General features: G+C 50.8%; 1 protein-coding gene across 2 annotated transcripts in view; it reads right to left on the reverse strand.

Annotated features, from left to right (window-relative positions):
• LOC115311524 (protein Wnt-7b) overlaps nt 1-13,755 on the reverse strand; it is a 141,928-nt gene that overhangs the window by 35,461 nt on the left and 92,712 nt on the right. For both annotated transcript variants that reach the window (XM_040221690.3, XM_040221689.2), the window contains exon 3: nt 1,987-2,327. In XM_040221690.3, coding sequence (XP_040077624.1) covers nt 1,987-2,327 — 341 coding nt within the window. The remainder of the gene's footprint in view (nt 1-1,986; nt 2,328-13,755) is intronic.

Below are 13,755 nucleotides of genomic sequence, written 5' to 3' on the forward strand. Positions count from 1 at the left end.
GCCTAGCAATTTCCTATGTGCAACCTCACCTTGAACCAACGCACAATACAGTCTGCGTTGCCACTGCTTTTTTTTTTCTATATTAGAAAGCGCTTTTTTAGTAAAGCCGCACTCACCTAAATATTTAAGTAGAAATGTTATTACTTCCTGGTCCTTCACGCAATTATAAAATAGATTAGTGATACACATAAAAAATGTTTTCATTGTCCACGTGTCCTGTACTAAAAAAGTGAAAGCCGTTTACAACTCCCTGTAACACCGAATTAGAGCGCAGCTCTTGAGGAGGAGTAGGGAAGGGTACTGGGGGTGAAGTGACCTGGGGGGGGGGTCACGTGACCCTGGGGGTCACGTGACCGGGTCACGTGACGATGCCAATGATGTCATCAGCCACGTCACTGATGACGTCATCCGTGATGATGACGATGACGATGCGGATGCCGATGACGTCATCAGTGACGTCACTGATGACGTCATCAGTGATGATGACGATGACGATGCGGATGCCGGTGAGGTCATCAGTGACGTCACTGATGACGTCCTCAGTGACGATGACGATGCGGACTCCGATGACGTCATCAGCGATGATGACGATGACGATGCGGATGTCGATGACGTCATCAGTGGCGTCACTGATGACGTAATCCGCGATGATGACGATGACGATGCGGATGCCGGTGACGTCATCAGTGACGTAACTGATGACGATGACGATGCGGATGCCGGTGAGGTCATCAGTGACGTCACTGATGACGTCATCAGTGATGATGACGATGACGATGTGGATGCCGGTGACGTCATCAGTGACGATGACGTCATCGGGGAGGTCACGTGACCTCGGCGAGGGGGTCACGTGACCCTGGGGGGTGGTCACGTGACCTCGGGGGGGGGGGCACGTGACCTTGGGGGTTACGTGACTTTGGGTGTCACGTGACCCTGGGGGAGGGGTCACGTGACCTCTGGGGTCACGTGACCTCTGGGGTCACGTGACCTTGGGGCCACGAGACCTTGGGATGACCTTGGGGGGTCGCGTGACCTTGGGGTCACCTTGGTTACGCCGACGGCGACGGCGACGCCGACGGCGACGCCAACGGCGACGCCGACGCCGCTCAAGCCGGGAACGGGCCCCTAAGAGCTGCGCTCTAAAAAGTGAAAGCCGTTTACAAATCCCCGTAACGCCGAATTGGAGCGCAGCTCTTGAGGAGGAGGAGTGAAGGGTACTGAGGGGAGGGTAGACCCCTCCTCCTTCTCCTTTTCCTCCCCTCATTCTTTAATATGCTCCGGGGGGGTCACGTGACCTCGGAAAGGGGGGGGGTGTTACGTGACTTCGGGGAAGGGGGGGTCACGTGACCTCGGGGAGGCGTGACCTAGGGGGTCACCTTGGGGGTCACGTGACCTTGAGGTGACCTTGAGAGGGGTCACGTGACCTCGGGGGGTTACGTGACCTTGGGGAGGGGACCACGTTACCTCGGGGGTCACGTGACCTGGGGTCACGTGACCTTGGGGTGACCTTGGGAGGGGTCACGTGACCTTGGGTGTCACGTGACCTTGGGATGACCTTGGTTACGCCGACGGCGACGGCGACGCCGCTCAAGCCGGAAACAGGCGCCTAAGAGCTGCGCTCTAAAACAAGACGACTTCGAGAACTGGTGACGTTGGTTCATAAGCAGAAACACTCTGTGAGGATGGTTAGAAGGGCGTCCATTTGTGGGCTCCGCAAAGCACGGGCGTTTCGGTCCCAGAACCTTCGCCGTCTCTTTATAGCGGGGGTATTGTCGCTTCGATCGAGAGAGTGCCATTAAGCAACCCTCCACTCATCGGCGGTGCCTGCCAGGGCATTTCTCGCCCTTCTCCGTCTTGTGGATACAGAATGTGCATTCCCCTTCTCATTCACCGGATAGCGCAACAGAACGGACACCCACAGGTCTTCTAAGTTCCTTGCTCATCAAACAGCCTAGAACGAGCAAACAAAGAGGAAAAAATGTCTACCTTTCTTCCCGCGCGGTTGTTATGCAGGTTCATGAGGGAGCGCTCGTCGGCCTCCACTTCCCTGGCGTCGAGGAAGCGGCGGGCCAGGCGCATGCCGTGCTTCACGTGGGCGCTGCAGCCGCCCCATTTCCACGAGTCGTCCGCCGGGGCCGAAGCAGCGGGCTCCGCAGCACCGGTCGGCTCCGCCCGGGGCTCGGCAGTCTGCTGCTGCTGCTGCTGCTGTTGTTGTCTGCTCCGGTCGCAGCCGCACTGGCCCAGGTTGCCCCGAGTGCAGGCTCGGGTCACCGCGTACGTGACGGCCGCCGAGCTGACAGCGTACACAAACGCCGCTTCACGGCTTCCTGCGAACACGCGGGTGCAAGACTGTTAAGCCGCCGTCAGCCTGAAGACTGTCTGAGGCCCCTTGTATGACGGTCACATTTGTCATGCAAAAACTGTCTGAAGACTTGTTTGAAGCACGAAGATAGAGATAACATGCTTTGAACCTGCTTGAGGAAAGTCCGTCGATTCTTCTGTCATCCTGTCTGCAGCGATGTCTTTTGTGTGATGTATGAGCAGCGGGACTGCGGCTTTACGCTGGTCCTTAGCAGACGAAGGAGGAGAACAGGGCAATGCACACGTATCATGATATTCAGCCGACGCGCCCAAATTTCCAAGCCCGGAGGCGAAAGTTGGCACCGGAAAAAGGAAGAAGAGGAAGCCAGCTGGGGCGTATGACGCGTTTTCCCATCATTCGAGTGTAAGCCGGACTAGTGGCACACACCATGTCCTCGATCGACAAGGCGCTCATGCTGCTCGGTCAGCTCGGTTACTAGCTAGCACCGCGAGCTGGGAGACTCCAAGGCCCACTTTCGCGAAGACCGCCGCCCGGCCAACATCGTCGCCAACCCTGGAGCCCCATAGGTGCTGGATTCCCTGCGACGCCGGAAATTTGGTCGGCTCACCTGCAAGCTGGGCACACAGGGAACCCTCTCATGGCGCTCGAGACCGGCCTCTTAGGAGTCAGCAGGCCATGGCGGTCCCGCAAAGACCACTATCGCGAAGACCGCTGCTAGGCCTAACGCTCTTCACACGCAACGCCCCTTCATATATACAGGGTGCGGCCGTAAAAACTTTCACATTTGGTACGCCTAGCAAAAATCGAATTTCAAACGCACATACCTGAAATCGGGCACACGAACGTCGTTTATTCCAAAGTTTTTTGCCTATTTTTTTCAGACATCAACTCGGGAGTAGCGAATTATTAGAAGGATAACAAAAATGGCAGACGTGCATTTCCTATGGCCTATACCCGCCCGTTCGCCGTCTGCTATCTGGTTCGCGGCGCCGCCCCCAGGGGGTGCACTGAACGCAAATACGTGGAAAACGCCGCACGAAAGGCTGTCGTCGGGCGAGATAATCGCGATAAAAAGTGATTTTACCGAAATATGTGAACGATTATGCCCTTTTACTTGAAATTTAAAAACTGGCGGACGCCCTCGTTTAATAAAAATATGTTCTAAAGCAGACGAACGTGTTCCTTTCTTTGTCGTCTGCTTATCTGTTGGCGGGTCCGTTCCCGGTGAAAGGTCAACTTTGGAACCAAGAATGACGCTGCTGAGGCATCTTGATTGTTCCTATTTATTGTTTTTGTTGCACTATTTTCTGCAGTTATTATCAAAATATTTTCCGCGCCCCCCTGCGATGGCGCGATACTCGGCAAGTGAGTGTGCCCAAGCAGTCAAGTGGTACGTGGAGCGGAACTCGGTGGCCACATCACAACGAAAATTTCGCACTGCATTTCATAAACGCCCGCCTTCACGCCCAACTATTTTGACTTGGGCGGATCGTTTTGTGAGTGGAAGAGACTTTAAAAAGAAGAATCCAGTCAGTGAACGTGAGAGCCTGCTGAAAAATGAGGAGCTCATTGAAGCGGTGCTTGCTGTCTTCGAGAGCGACCCGCAATTGTCAACAAGACGAGCAGCCAGGTTGTTCGGAATTTCGAAAAAAAGCGTACGACGGATTCTGCGGAAAAATAATTTGCGCTTCTACAAGATGCAAGTTGTCCAAGCCCTGCACGACGGCGACAACGTCCGACGTTTAGAATTTTGCAAGACGGAGTTGTTGCGAATTAAGAGCAACCCGGGGTACCTGCAATTTCTTTCATTTAGTGACGAAGCAAACTTTCACCTAGATAGACGTGTGAACCGCCAGAACAGCAGGATATGGGCTCGCGATATCCCTCATGCCGTGGACGAACGGCATCTCCATTCACCGAAGGTGACAGTGTGGAGTGGGATTTGGCGTGGGAAGGCATAGTGGGCGCCTTTTTTTTTCGATGGCACCGTTAACGCAGATGCCTACATGGACGTGCTGAAAACGGGAATTCTCCCTGAGCTTGAAAGGTACCACATGACAAAATAAAACTGTATATTCATGCAGGATGGGGCGGCTCCCCATTACGCAAAGAGCGTGAGGGCATGGCTCAATATGACGTTCCCTCGGCGGTGGGTGGGTCGGGGATCAGATTATATGGACTGGCCTCCACGATCCCCCGACTTAAATATGTGCGACTTTTTCGTAGGGGGATTTATAAAATAACTTGTCAACAAGAAAAGGATCCCCAGCATCGAAGAGCTGAAAAAAAAAAAAAATTGGGTTGTGTGTGTGTTTATACAGCCTAGAACTTGGTCTGCCTCACAGGGGCGACGAGTCTCCCAGCTGTAGATGAGAAATTTAGCCAGTGCGGTACAGCCGCTAGCCTGGGGTCTTTAACGTGCATCACGCAGTAGTGATACACGACCGCACGCCGGTACGATGCTCATCCAGATCGAAACGGGCAGGGGTGGGGCTCGAACCCAGGATCCCTGGGTTCTGCAGCGCGAGCTTTCGCTCCACGTGCTCCGAGCTGGTGTGCGCTAGACCACTCGGCCACCGATCCCCCCCCGAAGAGCTGAAAGAAAAAAATTGAGGCCGCGTTCCTCGAGATCGACGATGGGATGCGCGAATCGGCTTTCCTGGCGTACGAAGCTCGACTTTGGCTTTGCGTGTCTGTAAAAGGCGGGCACATCGAATCGGCCGAACCCTAGTCGTTTAAAGGGCCGCTGCAGCATCAACATTATTTCAAATCGCCGTGACAGAAGAGGCGTATCAGAAGATGTATTTTTCAAGAATAAACAATTGAATGAACGCAAAACTTCCACTTCCTGACGAAATTTAAACTATTAGTTCCCCTCCTACTTTCTCTCGTGCTGCTTTCCGCACGCGGAGAGCAAAGTAGAGGCTGCTGATAGAGGTACCAATGGGAAACCAACAAAAAGACGATTATCTCTGTCAAATACCAGCCATTTTATCACCGGCCCACCGAAATGACTCCAGCGCCGTTAATATTGCTTCAATTAATGTGATTTTTTTTTTTACAAATACGTCTTGCGACATGTGTGTTAATTATACCCAAGCTTTATGAAAAAAAATTACTTTATGTGTTACAGCGGCCCTCTAAAAATCAGAATGAAATGATAACTCAAAACGAACTTGTCTGCAACGGCAGCAGCACCACTTGCTATTTCAGGCTGTAAATAAATGATCTCGTCACATCATGGTGCCTTCTTGCTTGCATGACGATCTGTCAAAACTTAACTTAAAACAGGTAATTTCAACAATCGTTCATATATTTAGTTCAAATCACTTTTTATCACGATTATCTCGCCCGACACCAGCCTTTCGTGCGGCGTTTCCCGCGTTTTTGCGTTCAGTGCGCCACATGGGAGCGGCGTTGCGAACCAGATAGCAGACGGCGAACGGGCGGGTATAGGCCATAGGAAATGCACGTCTGCCATTTTTGTTATCTTTCTAATAATTCGCTACTCCTGAGTTGACGTCTGAAAAAAATAGGCAAAAAACTTTGGAATAAACGACGTTCGCGTGCCCAATTTCAGGTATGTACGTTCGAAATTCGATTTTTGCTAGGCGTGCCAAATCTGAAAGTTTTTACGGCCGCACCCTGTATATAAAGAGGGCGTTGTAATAATCTTCACCAAGACCGACATCGCTCCTATCCACTGGTGTGGAAATACGTTGGGAAGTCGGCTCCTCGCCGAGGCCCGCGGTGGTGCCTCGCGTACCCGTCTGTACAGAAGAAGATATGACACCAACGTAACGGACGTGCTGTGCAGTGCATGTGGTGATGCGGACGAAACTTTACAACATTTGCTTCTCGAGTGTCCAGCACTGGAACCTGTAGCAGCCGTCGGTACTCGCATTGAGCAAGCTCTTGGATTTACAGAAGAAACTAATTTTGTGGCGTGCGCGAAGCGGAGGCTCGAGGCTTGGTGGGCGATTCACCAGTAACGCTCGGCGAGAAGGCATTGCTGGAGACGCTGCTGCGAGACTCGTGCCAACAGATCGACTACTCCGACAAGGAGCGGGAGGCTCTGCTTAGGGTGGACGAGCAAATGGCAGGCAAGATAACTTCAATGAACACCACCATTCATGGTTTAGAAGATGCTTCCCGACGTAGCGCCATTGCTGCTTCCGAGGCAAACAAGGTGGCGGAGAAGGGGAAGGCGTTGGTAGAGTAGTTGGGGGCATACCTGCTGGAGGAAGAGGAGAAACACAGGCAGGCCCCAGAGAAAATGTGGCAGGAGTTTGAGGAGAAGCTACACTTGTCAAACGAAGCACTTCTTGTTGAGCAGGAGTGTGCGACGAAGGTGACAGAGAACGAAGCGGCGCTGACACTACACAAGCGTCTGCTGCTCTCTATGAAGGAGGAGGTGCTTCAGCGCAAGGGTGAGGCGCAGGAACGCGTGGACATGCTACAGAAAGCCATTGAGGAGTCCAAAGATGACCTGGAGCAGTGCAAAGCAAGGCAACGTTCGGACGGCTGCACCAAGCTCAAGACGCAGCTGGACGATGCCGTAAAGGATCTCACCATTCGTCTGGAGATGTCAAACAACCAGAAGTGCGATTTCGAGAGAAAGCAAAGAAGCTGAAGCAAGAGCACAGGACAACATCGAGGAGTGCAAGATGCAGGACAAGAGAGGATTGTCTATGGTGAAGGAGTTGAAGAGGCAGTTCCAGACGGAAAGAAGACGGACAGACAAGCTTCAGGAGAGACTTCAGGAAGTTCTCAACGGCACGAGTCTCGGGAGATCTGACGAGCTGTTTCAGCCCATTAACTACGAGGAGCGCCAGTGCGGTGACTCTAGCAGCAACAATACTCCAATTTCTTCTCCTTTTTTCTGGGGGGGGGGGGGGGGGGGGAGGGGGGGGGGAGGGGGGGGGGAGGGGGGGGGGCGAGTTTGTTTTGCAGACGCTCGTTGCAAAGAGCAAGCGCCGCATAAGTACATACATACATACATACATACATATCATTCCATCATCGCCATCATCCCACACATAGTCATGATCATTATCATCATCGTTGTACTACTGGAGTGCGGAGGACAAGAGAACACGACTACGACATTGGCTAGTGTAGCTACTATACTTCGTTTCAGCTTAGGTCCGAGCGCGGCCGATGTTATGAGCCGAAGGGCCAATCAAACAGCGAAGAAGGCACAACGTCATGGCGTGCTCTCTGCAGTTGATAGGACCAGCCGGTATTCGCCGTCTCTCTGTGCGTGCTCCTTCGCCGGCTAGTCCTATCAAGCGCAGAGAGCACGTCCAGACGGTGGCTTTAAAAAGCGCAAAGGACTAAGAAGAGAAGGAGGAGACAGGACAGAGCGCTTACTTACAACTCTCAAATTTAATAGAGCATCTATACTCTGTTTCACCTTATGATGTACCGCAGGAAAGGCTACAAGCTCGGGCTTCTTGCCCTGGGGCACATCTCGGCGGCACAAGCTCTCGTGACTTAAGAGCAGCAGCCAAAGCTATGAGCTCGCGCTTCTAGCGTTTGCTGCGGTGCAACATAAGGTGAAACGAAGTATAGAGAACGACAAGGTGGAAGTGGTAGAGAAGAAAAGAAAGATACAATTAAAGTCACTGCTGCTACAAAGAACATATTTAGTTTTAGAAATCAAAATACAAATTATTTTAACTTCAGCTAAAGGTAAAGTACTTGTCACGTAAAAAAAACTGACTATACAACAAATACAAATAAAAGAATAGAAGAAAAAGAAGAAAGAAAAAAGAGAAGTACGCAGAGCAAACAGCTAAAAAGTCTTCAGGTAAAACACCTCTATACACCAACTCATGTTTACAAACAAACCGGAGCGCCTCTAGCGGACACCACCGGCGCCGCGCATGCGCGATGGGGGTGTGGGCAAGAAGCTCGCCGTCGCCCATAAACAAACCATTGAAATGCGACTTTGTCGGCGTCGTTGTGAGTCCCCCTGCCCTTTTTCGCGTTCGAATTGTTGATTTTACGTCTTTCTGGCGATATCTGACTACTTGGGCAGCCTCAGCGAAATTACCGAGGCTCGTTACACCGCAAAACTTCGCGTGAATAATGTGATATGTGGCGATTCATTCCGCGTGGACGCCGCAGAATGTACGCTACAGCCTGATTCGCATGATGAGATTTCGGTCGCGACGTCGTTCGAGCTGCAAAAGCGTGAAACGTAGCTGAGATTGTCGACGTCGATGCTGAAATACTTAAGCAGAATCGGATCAAGTGAATCAGGCATAACAAGTCGGTTATCCACTAGTAATAATGGTCAACATATCCTTGTATCTACTGTTTACATACAGCCTGCTTACCAATCTTCAAACTTAAGTGTTTTGAGGCCTGCACTTACTTCTTATCGCAAGTACCGGGCCCAAGTTTGGTTTACGGGCCGGTGTCGTCTCAAAGAGCAGACGACGAACAGAAACGTTTGAAAGAGCAGACGACAGTTCGAACGATCAGGCGGCCGTTCGAACTTGAAGGCGCATTGAACGTAGTCCGCAGGTAATCCGCACAACTTGACGGTTTTCCGGCGTTCATGTTGAAACAAAACAAATAAATCTGATGACCACAAGTATCCGTGAATTTAACCCAAAGTGCTTCCCGCCCAAGCAATCGTGGTTGGACGGCGTCTGGTTTTCCCTTTTCACGGCACATGTCCACGTTCTCGGACGAACCTCGAGCACATGAGAACTGACCTTCAAACCTTTCTTGACGCTTTTGGTAAAGCCTCAGTCGCGGTGTTTTGACGAGAAGGCAGGTTTTTGCCTGGTTCCTTTCAAAACAACGCAGGACTACACGTCTCATATGGGGCCTTCCGCCCACAGCCCCAGACCGGAAGTGCGACCGACGCGCCACCACCGCGCCGTGACGTGACAGAGATGAGTTCGGAAGTATTCACTGGCGGCCATAGCTGTGTGCACGACTGCTGAGCGCGTGCTGATGGCGAGCTTCCACAGTTCTTTTGTAACGTGCATTCCGCACCTTCAACATTGCCGGTCTTAACAGCCTATTAATGTGGGCTCGTTCTGAGCATGCGCTCTAGACAGAAACCATAAATATGGCGCCCAGTGAATGCTCCTTATAGAACTGAAGTCCTTTTTGTGTTTAAAGTCTTTAGGGGAACACGGAAGGAACTGAAGTTATTTTTGTGTTAGGGTCACTGATGGCGCGCGCCGTTATCGTGAAACTATTCAGTCTCACGATAAGTACAATATGGTAGACGTAACCGACGAAAATAATGTCAGAAAAGTATCATATGCAACCGACCCCTGACAATGAAAATAAGAGAACGGTCACAAATCAGCTTGTACCATACCTGCAGCTCAGTTAGCCCGAGATGCGGCAGTGGGTGTGGCCAAACCAAGAAAAGGGCAATTTTTTTTTTTACCTCCCTTTGAAAATGGACTACGCATCACTGAGTTCTCAGAGTATATTCGAAACTATTTCCCATTGATGGAGAAATATGCGAAAGTTTCAGAACCAAAAGTTGTCTGAGTGAAAAGTTGGAAGTCATTTTTAGATATTTTCACCGAGAAAATGGCGTCCAGTTGTGGCAACATGCAGAAGTTAATTGTCTATGTATCTGCAGGCTACACCGGCCTACATTTTTTTTAGGGGAAATTTTTGAAAATGACCTTTAACTTCGAATACAGACAACGTTCGTTCTGTCACTTTGTCATTTTATCCCAACCGCGCTTCGCTCGGCCGGTGTCTGAGACTCTGATGCTTAGGTAGCTTAGGTTCGCGATGCGAAATACGCGGTTCGATTTCTTTGGCTTATGACCCTGTCTTTGTCTAACGTGCTGATGGTGTATGAGGTGTTAATAGGTGATATATACGGCGCGGTCTACGACCTACGATATATCTGTATTCTGTTGGGGTATGCCCCGGCCCACAGCGCGGACTACAGGGTTCACTCGTGAGTAGCGCCGGGCCATTGATCGATTAACCTTCCGATTAATCCACTAAGCTTTAATCGAGATCATTTTTAAAGCGGTTAATCGGTTGATTTTTAATTTAAAAAATTCGGGGACAAGTTTTATTTCTATATGGTGCGCGTTTATGTAAATGAGGAGGGCCGCACTGTTGTATTTCGCGGTAAAACACCTTCACATTCGCCCTATGATTGTATTCCAGTGCAAGTATTTTGTCTTAAAAGTAGTGTAAAAAATGTTTATAATAGACAGATCTCACTAGGCGTTGGGCGCATGCGTAAAGCCGCCTTAACTTAAGTTCACAGGAGCCAGACGGCCGTGCACGCGACGGCTCGTGCCCTCTCGTGCTCTACGCGCGAAGAGCTCCGGCGATGTTGTCGCACGTGCCCAAAGACTAAAGTTCCCTCGCTGCATTGCGGCAGCGGTGGCGTAGTCAAACTGGCCGGTGAGATTGGTCTATTAAGATGGTGTAGGCTGCAACGCTCACCCACAGACCCATTCTTCTCATCAAAATAAAAGAGATGGCTCGAGGCGCAGCACGCGCACGCGCCCCGGAGAGCGCGTGCAAGAGAATGCTCTCAAGCCGCCATCACGCTACGCCACAAAGCTGAAGGAGGTTTTTGCAGACCTACGACCAATTCCTACGCGCGCGGTATCTGCGAATACTCCTTACGTCTCTCAAGACTTGTACAGTGCAACGCATGTGTCCGTGCGCCAAACCGCCCGACGGAAACCGCTCCAACCACACTATATGGGACCGTTCCCGGTTCTGGAAAAGAAGCCAAGTGGCTTTGTTGTACAGATCAATGGACGACGAGACACCATCGCTCTCGAGCGTCTAAAGCCAGCCCATCTGGAGCACGCACCCGTGAACCTCATCATATGTGAGACGCGCGAAGAAAGTCCGAAGTCTCGCAGGAAGTCTGCTCAAGTCCACTGGACAAACTCATCACCACAGCTAGCGCCCTAATTGTGTGTTGTCCTTTTTCTTTGTGTTTTATATAATCGCTCGTTGGGGCTCCTCGCTAAGGGGGGGCATATCTGTGGGCTGCAACGCACCCACAGACCCATTCTTCTCATCAAAATAAAAGAGATGGCTCGAGGCGCAGCACGCGCACGCGCCTCGGAGAGCGCGTGCAAGAGAAAGCTCTGAAGCCGCCATGACAGGCAGACACGTCGTTCGCTTGTCTCGTTCTATGTCCTCACTTTAAATAAAGTGGCAGGGCCTTGCGGCCCCCCACAATGGTTTGCCCGTGTTTCCTCATTATGGTCGTTACAGCGTCGAGTTTTGAGTAAAGCTTTAGACGCCACCATGGATGACATATAGCAGTAATATTGCCGCGCGCGCAGCTGGCCAAGTAGGCAGCGCGCGCGTGGCCTAACGGTTATCGCGCTTGCTTCCCACGCTGAAAGCCAGGGTTCGATTCCTGGGGTCCATATCACAAGAGCGAATGACATTTTAGCGAACGGCGACATTTGAGCGAATGGTCGTTTTAGCGAAAAACGGGGGCGCGCGTTAACCCATCCGTCACGCTGCGCTTTACGCCGCTTCGCGGCGACAGTCTGCGGCAACTCATTACAAAAATATGAACTCACTTGGCCCACCCGAAAACGCCGCTTCGCGGCGTCCGACTATTCGCTAAAGTGTCATTCGATGAAACGTGGGCGTTCGCTAAAACGTCATTCGATCAAGTGAGTGCCTCCCCACGCCCAGACGTGTAAACCGTTGTCCCATAGCGGACACGTCGAAACGTGTTCGTTTTACACGGAGCCATCTGTGTTTTTCGTCTACACATGAGGTGCTGTGTAAAGTTAACACGCTACACCGTGTTTGCCTTCCGAGAAGCACGGTTCAACGTGTTCCTTATGAAACATGGCGGCCAGCAGCCGAGAACAGGCGAGGGACGAGCCCAGCCAGCCGCGCCTTTCAGCCGAACTGAAAGCATACAGGACGCGTTCGTTCTCGTTCGATGTCTTTTATGCACAGTAAACAGTCTCCGAGCGGCGGACGTAGCTAAGTGCAAAGGTACCTACGTGCATCGTCGGCGGTCGGTGGCGTCGGCAGCTACGACAAAACCGCTAGACAAAAACAAAAACAAAAAAAAAACGAATATTGAACTTACATGGATAAATAGCTCAAGCAAACTCTTGTAATCGGGCGGTAACTTGCGCCACCTAGTGCGATTTCTAGCAACCAATGAAAAAAAAGCAGGAGTCGGTTAATACGGGTTAATACGCTGGGAACTATCACGAGTAGACTGCTACTTTCATACATCACAGACGAGCACCACGTAGAACACAGCAGCGACACATACACAAACACAACACCGACACTACGCCCGACACTTCCTACAAACAACGGACTCTTTCCGCGGCGTATATATGCTTGACATGTACGGGTGAGCTCTTTGGTCGCTGATCGTTACCGATTTATAGAAGAAGACACAAAACACGGCACAATGGACAGCCGTATGTAAGAACTGTTTGCATTTAAAAAGTATGGAGGCAAAATCTGCAAAATTAGTACTTTGCGAAAAACAACGATGTACTAACAATAAATCTTAAACCAGCCATGAAAAAGTTCAAATTTTTGTTATTTTCATGCTCGACCAGTGTTATGAGCAGTCCGACTCGCTTGAATCAGATGGAAAAACAAATGATTGGGATTTTATCAGTACGTATTCAATAATCAATCGAAATTATACTTCCGCAAGGCATTTTTTATATATATTATTGTGAAGGACATCCGCCCAACACTTCACTTCCGCTAGTTGTAGTACGCGTACGGGAGCAGACGCCTTCACTTTTGGGGCGTTTTGATGCAGATTGTTGTCTTATGTCGTGTTGGTGTCGAGCGAAGGGAGCGAAGCGGTGAGGCTTGGGAGTTTGTGACCGGTGTTATTCGTGATCATTAATGTGGCGCTGATGCGTTTTTTTTTTGTTTTTTTTAAATATTTCTATATAGCCACATTGAAAATTCACGAGCCCGTGGCACTGCATTATGCTAAAATCGCGAGCTCCTTCTCTGTTGACGTCGTTTTTCTGGTAGCACTCGTGGATACTGCAAGCGTTTAAACAGTGCACAGTCTCGCCTACATCCGCGGTGACGTACTCGACCTGTTGAAACTTATTGCTTGCGTCATTTTGGAGTACGCAAGGCAATTATCTCGCTGCTCTGGTTTCGGTTATAAAAGCAAGGCAAAACGCTCGTAGTTCCCGCCCTCAGTACACGTTGGACATCTTCCACACTTTGACACTGGATAACTGGATGAACGAGGATTTACATTTACTTCAGAGGTCACACTCGCCGCTTCCTCACCGTCGAGCAGCAGGATCAGCTGGCGACAAGCCGCGTATGAAAGGCTCGAGCATCAACAGCCCAAGTGCACTCGGTGCCGATGCGGGCGATGCGGGTTTCTGTCAACCGCTAGCCCAGCACAGACCGTGACCGTTCCAGCTCTTCGT

The sequence above is a fragment of the Ixodes scapularis genome, unplaced genomic scaffold, assembly GCF_016920785.2.
Source record: "Ixodes scapularis isolate PalLabHiFi unplaced genomic scaffold, ASM1692078v2 PGA_scaffold2__306_contigs__length_199485367, whole genome shotgun sequence".
NCBI classification, from domain to species: domain Eukaryota; kingdom Metazoa; phylum Arthropoda; class Arachnida; order Ixodida; family Ixodidae; genus Ixodes; species Ixodes scapularis.